Genomic DNA, 9,993 nt, shown 5'->3' with positions numbered 1-9,993 from the left:
GAGGTCAACATGCATGTTACATGATTCTGAGCGTGACTCACATAGTATCAATTATATCATGCATATTTGTTAATGACACGGTACTTTTCTTTTGTACAAGAAAGAGAGGGATTGCATCTTTATAGATCTTAGATATAAGATGCACTATGTCTAAGACAAAGTGATGAACTCTTCAAAGATATTTAATTATCTCAAATGTGTATGACAAACAAAAACTTTTAGTTTGTTTTTACCTCAAAAAAAATTAGAGAAGGTATTCGTATTAATTTACAAATATAGAGATAACAACCAAATCCATTTGAAGTATGAATGACTCATCTTTTATGGTTCTTGATTCTAACTCCATTAACCACATCAAATCTATAACTAAATAAATTCATTCGTGTATTAAGAGCAGAACTATTATCATATTTTCAAAGTTGCACCACCAAACACAAAGATAACTATAAATTTGTCCATCTTTTCTTAAACTTAATTTAAACCTACATTATAAACAAAACTCAAAGTTGCACCACCAAACACAAAGATAACTATAAATTTGTCCATCTTTTCAAGACTTCAATTATTTCTCCACTTTTATCTTTTCTCTCCTAACACAACATCATACACAAAAACAATACAATAACATCCTCCTCCAACTCTTTTCTAATCCATGGCTAGCCAGCCTCAATCCATTCTTGTTGTAGCTGTTAGAATCAATACAAAACTACCATCCTTGATCAAGGATTGTAGTTTTATATTGATTCTAACAATAGCTAACCCAACTTACTTTGTGATTCAAATCAATTATACTAAAATGTCATGAGAAAGTAGGAGTTACTAAGTCTTGCCTCCATCTATTTGATCATATATATTTATTTGAGAGTAAAGCTGTATCTGTCTTCTGCATATGAACCTCTTCATCAATAGCTTCCAAAGAAGGAAGGAGCCCAGAAATCCATAGGCGACTCGCTCGCCACTGCGAATGTGCTCGATATTGGAACCAAACAGAGCCCTAGGCTCCTTAGATCTTGGAGGCCTTCATCCTTCTCAGAATCCTATCAAGAACCACATCAAGAACTTATTAGATGATTTTATGTTCATTGGATATATAGTTGCTGCAACAAGGATCCGTCTGCCTTTAGATCAGTACGAAACAAGGAGAGTGGAGATTAAGATATTGACACAAAAGTACTTATTCCCCTATGCACCAACTATCCATTAATATAAAGATAATGGGATGGTTTTAAGTAATTCATATAAATCAACAGAGTGAAGTATATTGTTAACCGTAAGCACGTACCTTTTGTTGTTGAATGCCATTCTTCAAGTAGGGAGTACTTAGAGCCTGAGAGAGAGAGATTAAAATTATTTAATACTAATAATTAATTTCTTATTAATCAACAAAGTACAGTTAACCATTAGTGGGACTTACACCCACTTGGCCATGAAGAAACTTGATGTAGTCTATTGCCTCCTGGAGCACTGAAGCAGTATCAGTCTGATTAAAGAAGAACATTGCAGTTTAGATGCTTCAACTGATCAAAGCTAATATTAATATATACAGTAAATTAATCTAACTAAAATCTTAAACAAAAAATAAAAAAAATTAATGATTTGATTCAAGAAGATATGGGACCTTTCCAAAAGGGGAAACCAGCTGCTGCAGTGCGGTGATTCTGTCCCCGAGCTTTTCTTTCCTCACCTAAAAACAATCCAAGAACAAAGAAAACTCTCATCATTGCAGGCTCCAAAGAGTAAAGAGAAAGAAACATTAGTTTTCTAACAAAAATGAAATAATGAAATTCTAGCGCTTTAGGATCACCATAGCAATATAATTCACCTTAAATGTTGGCAAAGGCGACGGTGTGGGGATTCTTGGCTTCTTTGATGCAGGTTGATCACTTACAGTTGGCCTCTTTCTTTCAGAGGACTGATTCAAAATCAAACAAAATATTTAGATGATTTTACTTGGAAAACCCTAATTATCGTAGAAGTACTGAAAATTCATGTCCTGCCTTCACTGTGATCAAATCGCTACTACTGGATTCATTCCCAAATATCGGTTCGGGTAAATTTACAGGAGCTGAAATGGCTGAAGGATTCCAAAAGGGAGTGTTGTTGGAGAAATTCAACTGTTGCTTTGAAGTGGAAGAAACCCTAGAGACCTCAGAGCTACCAAACTTATTAGCCCATGAATCATTCATGTCCTTTAACGGGTCTACAGATTCAAACAGACCCGGTAATGAATTCCCGAAACCCGTCTGGATTCCACCGAAGTGCTCTACAGGTCTGCGTATATCAAAACATGATATCTTGAGTTAATAAAAGTTATGAAAACATGGAAAGAATTTAGAGAACAAGCTGGGAGAAGATGATCACATACAAAAAGGGTTGGTTCCAATTGAAAGCTTCATTGCCGATGTCTCTCATGTCCAAGGAGGAGGTGTTCCTTATTGTGCTCCAGCAGCTCATAGAACTGTATAGGCCTGTGGAGAGATTATCTGCCATGACTTACCAAATTTTTCTCCTTTTCTTTCTTTTTAAAGTTTATTTGAAGGGTTAAGGTTGTAGAGGTTGGTCTTTATATAGAACGGTTTAGGGTTAAGAGATGAGGTAGAGGTTGAAGAGAGAATGAAGTAAGCTTGTTTGACTTGTGAGCTTTTGGGAGATGAGGAAAGATGATCATTATCTATGTATGTTATGCTTCCTTTATATAATTCATGTGGAGGTCAAGTGGGGGGACTAGTATAAAGTATGTTTCTAATTAATTAATTAATTGATTAGAATTTAGAATTAAAATATAGCTTTTGTTTAACTTTGAATTATGTGGCTAAAGTTAGCTCAAAGTGATCATGATCCCTCCTTTAATAAATATAGGGGTACCTAGCTAATTAATTAGCATTAGCATACTTCAATTTATTTTAGGCTTAATTACACATATACATCCTAATCCTATGCATTGTATAGGCACTTATACCATCTAAATTATTTCATTACCAGTTAAATTCTCTGAACTGAACCCTACCCTTGGCAAGGTTGTAGTCATTTATGCTCCTTAAATTTCGCACGACATTAATTTCCTTTGGACTGCAATTTAGTTTTTCCCAACTAAATCGAGAATAAAAAATTAAGGTTGCTTTCTATAAGAAACATAAACTAAAGTTGCTATGAATTCTAAAGGTAATCGACTTTAAACAAAAACTTCAAATAAAGAAGGGGAAAATAGTATTAATTTGTTGACATATACTAAAGTTGCTAAGGGGGTTAGTCACCTAGAACTTAGAATTGGAACTGAGGTAATATGTGGGATGAATTTTTAAGGTGTTAGTCACATAGAACTAAAAATAAAACAAAATTTTATAATGTTAGCCAAGTAAAACTCTAACAAAACTAGAATTGGGATAATGATACAAAATCATCCCAATTTTTTTATTTTTCTATACAAAAATGAGAGTTCTAGTCTCTCAAATTATTCCAAGTTTTAGCTTGGAACTAGGTGGTAAAAAACTAGAACTCATATTTATTTTGTTATTTTTTATATCTCTTTTTTTTTACTTCTTTCCTATTATGGTTATCACCATCATTAGACCATTATTATAATAATAATTATCAATATCTTATAGTTTAACCAAAAGTTATTTAATAGTAAAGAACATTCTTGTAAGCAATTGTCAATCAATAATAGTAAGTTTAAAATACATAAATAGTATTTATATCTTCAAAATACATAAATATATATTTCATGATTATAAAAGTTTATCTCATGTTATTTTATCAAAATATCCCGCTTCACAAAATTGTTTCTATTTATCCCACTAAAATATCCCACTAACAAAAAATTATTCAACTTTAACAATTATCTCATTTTACATGAAAATGTCCAAATTGACTAACAGCCCCTAAGATTACTTGTGTACTTGCAATCACCAATTGCAGAGCTATCATTGTAGATGCGCATACTTTAGTGTTAGCAGTGAAATTACACTATGGAACTTCGGAATGTAATTGTTCGTTTTATTATATTAACCCCTTAAATCTTTCATATTTTAATCCCTCAAACCATGGAAGTTGCTATTAAATCCCTCAATTCATAACATATTTTAAAATTAGTCCCTCAAATGAATGAAGTTGCTATCACATCCTCTAGTTCTTAAGCTATTTTGAAATTAATCCTTCAAATCAATAGTATAATTAGTAATTAAGGGGATCAGATTGAAACAACTTATGAGAATTGTGTGACATGCGAAATAGAAGTATAGATGATTTAAGGGATAATTTCTCTCTAATTGATACTTTTCCTCTTGAATAGCGGAACTGATTTTAAATTTAAGGGAACTTATAGCAGTTTTAATGATTTGAAGGACTAATTCGGAAATACCTTATGACTTGAGGGACCAAATAGCATTTACATGATTTCGGGGCTAGTTCGATATATTAAAGAAGTAAGGGACGAATATCTAAAACCGCTAGCCCAAAATAATTACTATAAATAACAAGGTCGTCGCACGTGTCAATGGAGCACTTACGGTTGAGAACGTGAGGCGTAAGGTAGTAAGTCAACGTTGGTCCCGCACCGCGTGCCGCGGCATTTAGGCCGCCGCCGCCCAACACGGGTCCAAGCTAAAAGCGACTGTTTTACATAGGAATAATTTCCCCCCCTTTTGGGGTTTTACACATGGCCCCCTCATCTTTCGTATCCCACAAAACCCCCTGAATTTTAGTGTTCCAACCCTTCCCCAGAAAACCAATGAGAAGGATAAATAATTAAATGGTCTTGAGAGAAAACCCTTATTTGAGTCATTTCATCCAAGCCCTCCCTTCAATTGAGGTTTTTCCTCTCAAAAATATGTTTATTATTTGCAAATTATGATCAGAAGATCTGTTTAGAAAAGTTTAAGCTTTGGTATTATGTGAGACACGCCAAAGTTTAGAAGTAGTTCAAGGGCCCCTTAAATTTCTTTTGTTTCACCTTTTCTTATCATTCTCTTTCAAAATTCATCTCAAATAATAATATTTAAATGCTGTTTTGCTAAGCAAGGGTGAGACCTTTTTCTCCCTGAGATTGGTGTTCCCTCATTGCCCCAAGATACCATCTGTGCTGATACATCCACTGACAGTAAGACTCGGAATCTATGGTCGTTTTGCTTTTCTAGGATAGGTTCATCACCAAAGGCTGGTCAGGTGACCCTTTCTACTCTCTATGCAACCATAATCTGGAAACTCCCAATCACCTCTTCCTTAAATGCACTTTCGCTAAGCGAGTCTAGGATCACATCTATTGACAGTAAGGCTCAGAATCTGTGGTTGTTTTGCTTTTCTACAATCTACTGGTCATTGTGGAGAGCTCGTAACAACCTCATCTTCTCAAGGCAAGTACCCCAAGCTCTAAGTTAGCTTCCATGGTCCACTTTCTCCTTTTCTGGATAGGTTATCCGGCCTGCAAAATGGGCTAGAAGCTGAAAGCTCTCGTTCAAGAGAAGGGTATCTCTGAGCTCCTCTCTTCCAACGAAGATAGCAATGATGTTGCAGGAAACCCTTAGTCAGCTGTCTCTCTCCAGCTTTTGGAATGAACACAAACTTTTATTTGGATAGTTTATTTTTGTACCTCTTATATACTTATTGTTCATTTACTATTCCTCATGTATAGCTTTATCTGATATCTATGACTGCTTTCTTTGGTTCATCCCTAGCTGTGTAGAGTGACAACAAATGTCTGCTCTTCTTATATACTGACATCTAACTCTACACACTTCATCCTTTTATGGACAGGAAACTCTACATCAAAGGGGAACTCGGATCAATGACTTGGTAGCAGTTTGCAAGTCTTATTGTAAATACTTTGTTCATATTACTTTGTTTCTCAGACTCTAGTTGTGTATGTGAGCTCATAAGAACTTGATTAACTCTTTATTTTGTATATAGCTCTTTTCCATGTGTTTTTTTTTTTTGTCTTGGGTTAGTTTTAATGAAATGTCTATAACTTTAGTAATAGGTGATGGCTATGGTCCTCTCCATATTCTAAGTATGAATTGTTTCATTGCCACTAATCTTGCCCCTACATCACATCTCGAAGATAGAGCCTCAACCATCCTTCACCAACTCCAATATAAATATAGGGACAAGATTAGACCACATCACTACCAAGTTGCTCCACTGGTACCAAGTTTCTTCATTTCTCTCATATATACATGAGAAAAATGGAGAACATTGGTACCAAGTTGCTTAAAGCAACTTGATAGTGATGTGACCTAATCTTACCCCTACATCACATCTTGAAGATAGAGCCTCAACCACCCTTCACCAACTCCAATGTAAATATAAGGACAAGATTAGACCATATCGCTACCAAGTTGCTTAGAGCAACTTGGTACCAAGTTTCTCTATTTCTCTCTCTCTCTCTCTCTCTCTCTCTCTCTCTCTCTCTCTCTTCTCTTATATATATCATATATACATATAATATATATATATATATATATATAATATATTATATATAATATTATATATATATATAGAGAGAGAGAGAGAGAGAAGAGAGAAATATGGGTATGCTTGGTACGTACCAAGCACAAATTTTGTGATTGATAGTGAGGTGACCAATCCCTCCACTCATTCAAATGGGTGATCAACATTCACATGGGTTGAGTAGTGCCATATGAATATGCAACCATTTGAATGAGTGTGAGGGGATTATACCACATAACTACCAAGCATAACTTTTTGTGCTTGGTACCAAGCATACCCATTTTCTCATATATTCAATATATATAATATATATTATATATATATATATATAATATATATATATATATATATATATATATATATATAGAGAGAGAGAGAGAGAGAGAGATTAATGGGTATCCTTGTTATAGGAGGGGATTTTCCTCCTTGTCGCCTATGTGGCACAATTCCCACCATCCTCATAAAGTAGGCACAAATCCCCATCAACTCACTCTCTCTCTCCTACTTTATGAGGATTGTGGAGATTGTGCCACATAGGCGTCAAGGAGTAAATCCCCTCCTATGATAAGGATACTCATTAATCTCATATATATATATGAGAAATATGGGTGTGCTTGGTAGTGATGTGGCACAATCCTCTCCACTCATTCAAATGAGGGATCACATTCACATGGGTTGAGGAGTGCATGAGGATATCCAATCATTTGAATTAGTAGAGGGGATTATGTCATCTCATTACCAAACATAATTTTTTATGTTTGGTACCAAGCATACCCATTTCTATGTATATATATTCACTTTGGGATTATGTTCTCACTAAAATCCTTAAGTGGTTATTACATATTTGGTAGATTTTGCCATCAAACCACCTAAAAAACACACGGAGTTGACTTTCATTCATTGTCAACTAAGATATATTACACAAACACCCACTGGGTACCCCCTCCCACCCCCCCCCCCCCTCCCCTCCACACAAAAAAGAAAGAAAGAAAAGAAAAGAAAAAGAGGAGACATAAGAAGAAGAAGAAGGGTGAGATTCTCTTTTAATTAGTTTGGTAGCTTTTTAAAGAGAAGAACAAATTCTATGTTGACAACACAGCCATAGTCTACAAGTCTAGTTGAAAAAGCACTTAAGTAGAGGTAGGACTTTAGAGTAAGAAAAGATCAAGTATGAAGCACGCTTGTCTTTAGAATAAACTGAGCTATCAAAGGAATTTGATTCATAGAAGGCTCTTTTCTCATATGGCTACGTATTCCTCTTTAACCTATTTAAACTTACAAGGTTCTTTTTTGGCTGTATACCCTCCAAATCTATTCTATTCGCAAATGCACCCAAAGTCAATAAATTTGCTAGCTTTCCCTCACATCCTCGAGTATTGAGCTCTTATAAGGAGTTGTTTGGTTCACTTATTTTATAGAAAAGTTTTGAGAAAATGCTTGACAGTGACATTTTTGTAAATAATAGTTTTAAGTAGGTTTCTTTAAACTCTGATTGGTTCATTCAAAATTTATAGAAATGTTTTCAATATAGTAGTGAAAATGAGGGTATTTTATAGAAACTTTCTTTCCGTATGAGTAGGAATTGCTTAGAAATCCACCAGATTGAATTACATAATAATTTTTGTACAAAACTTTCCACTTTTAACTCCTCAACCTGTTCGTTTGCCTTAAAAAAATGGGAAATCAAAGAAATAGAAAACTATTTCTAAGAAAAATGGGTTTTTGAATTGTTTGGTTGGCTAAAAAAAAGGAAATCAAAGAAATGGAGATGAGATGAGATGAGTTGTCACATTATTATTGGATGATGTGAGTGATTTTTTAAGAAAAATAGTTTTGTTGTTGTTCGGTTGGCGAAAAAAATAAGGAAATGAATTATAAGAAACATATTTCCTGTAGTTTTGTTGTTTTCTTTTGTTTGGTTCATTCTTAAAAATAAGAAATGAAATGAGATGAGATGAGTTGTCATTGTATTATTGGGTGATGTGAAGAAAGATTAAGAAAAGTGTTTTCACAACTTTTTGGGATGAAAACTAAGAAATGAAATGTTAATGAGATGAGGTGAATTGTTATAATATTTTATTCGATGATGTGAGTGATTTGAAATGATGAAAAGAGATGAGTTGAGTGATGTTTGGATGAAAATAATATTTTATTAGATGTGATGGATGAGTTGTTAGATGAAAATAATATTTTATTAGATGTGGTGGATGAGTGGTTAGATGAAAATAATATTTTATTAGATAATGTGGATGAGTTGTTGGATGAAAATAATATTTTATTGGATGTTGTGGGTGAGTTTTAGGGATGGAAATGGAAGAAATGGGTTATTTTGAGATTTCCACCTTTTCCATTTCCATTTCTTGGTTTTTAGGAAATAAACGAACAGGCCCTAAAGGTAGACTAGGTAGGTATCCTCTTTTCATATTTTGAACCAAACAAAGAAAAAGTTTTTTTTTAATATTTTGAAATACATGAATACCAAATTTTGGGTATTTTTCATTTCCCTTTATTTATTTTTATAGAAATCAAACCAAACAGTCCCTAAGGGTAAACCAACATATTTGGGAGGGGAGGGTTGTTGGGTACCAACTCAAACTCCACGTCGGATGCGGGTTTGAAGGCTAGGTCCAATCCTAGTAGTTTTCGTAGATGCCAAGTTAACTTGGCGGGCTAGTCATGGGTGTCTTTAAATAAGGCCTCCTATTCTAGGGTTTAGAGTAGAGAGAAGGAGAGAGATAATATTCTTGTAATCAAGGTTTTAGAGAGTGTAACCGAGTTCAAGGGTATTGTGTGAGAGAGGGTTTGGCAGTCTTTGTCCGTGTAAAAGATTATAATTTGGAGGTGATAGTGGATTGATTTTGATCCCATGGTTTTTCCCTGTTGAGGGTTTTCCACGTTAAATCTTGTGTGATTTTATTTGATGCGTTTGGTGGTTTTTCAGGTTTTTTGAGAGATCTAAAAATCCCTACAATGGTAAATTTGGAAATATGATAGATGTGAAGGATATATACATGGCAGAAATCTGTTAAGAGAGTGGATGGTTTTGTCAAACTTTGGCATTAGTTAGATGAGAGGGGTATTTTAACTCATTGTAAAATTAGAAATCAAACTTTGGCATTGTTAGACGAGAGGGGCATTTTAACTCATTGTGAATCAACATAGGGATATATTACTAAATATTCATATATTTGATGGTAAATATGCAAATAAGATAGCTGTGATGGGTATGTAGGTAAAAGGCCTAACTTATAAATTCTACTGGCTTGGATGCATTCTGTGGACATTTGGTTGCTTGGAAGACTCGATGAGTCTTGAGATTGACTAATTGAACATTGTTTTCATTTGAGTTGAAAACTTTCAGAAGCCTTTGTTGTTTTGTTAAGGCAACCAAATTCCACAATGATTTGTGAGTTGATTTTGTGACACAAGAGCAACAAATTGTCGATAAGTGGGTTTGTATTTAATCAGAAATGGGTAAGTACATAGAGAGAGGAGAGTGGGTGCCTACTACTTCCTTTGTCATGTGTATGTAGAGGGGAAAGCTTTGAT

At 34.3% G+C, this 9,993-nt stretch overlaps 1 protein-coding gene across 2 annotated transcripts; it reads right to left on the bottom strand.

Moving 5' to 3' along the window:
- On the bottom strand, positions 522–2,644 carry LOC109844835 (transcription factor bHLH112-like). Of its 2 annotated transcripts, none has more exons than XM_020413982.1 (7): positions 2,366–2,644; positions 1,998–2,271; positions 1,823–1,912; positions 1,619–1,684; positions 1,415–1,480; positions 1,283–1,327; positions 522–1,037 (listed from the first exon to the last, which is right to left on the bottom strand). In XM_020413982.1, the coding sequence occupies exons 1-7, from the start codon at positions 2,488–2,490 to the stop codon at positions 903–905; spliced, it is 801 nt and encodes a 266-aa protein (XP_020269571.1). In that variant the 5' UTR covers positions 2,491–2,644; the 3' UTR covers positions 522–902. The 2 variants fall into 2 exon arrangements, with proteins under 2 accessions (XP_020269571.1, XP_020269572.1); XM_020413983.1 differs by having other exon boundaries at positions 1,421–1,480.

This window comes from Asparagus officinalis, chromosome 6 (genome assembly GCF_001876935.1).
Source record: "Asparagus officinalis chromosome 6, Aspof.V1, whole genome shotgun sequence".
NCBI classification, from domain to species: Eukaryota; Viridiplantae; Streptophyta; class Magnoliopsida; order Asparagales; family Asparagaceae; genus Asparagus; species Asparagus officinalis.
The sequence above is the reverse complement of the archived record's forward strand: the minus strand, read 5'-3'. Positions and strand labels throughout refer to the sequence as shown.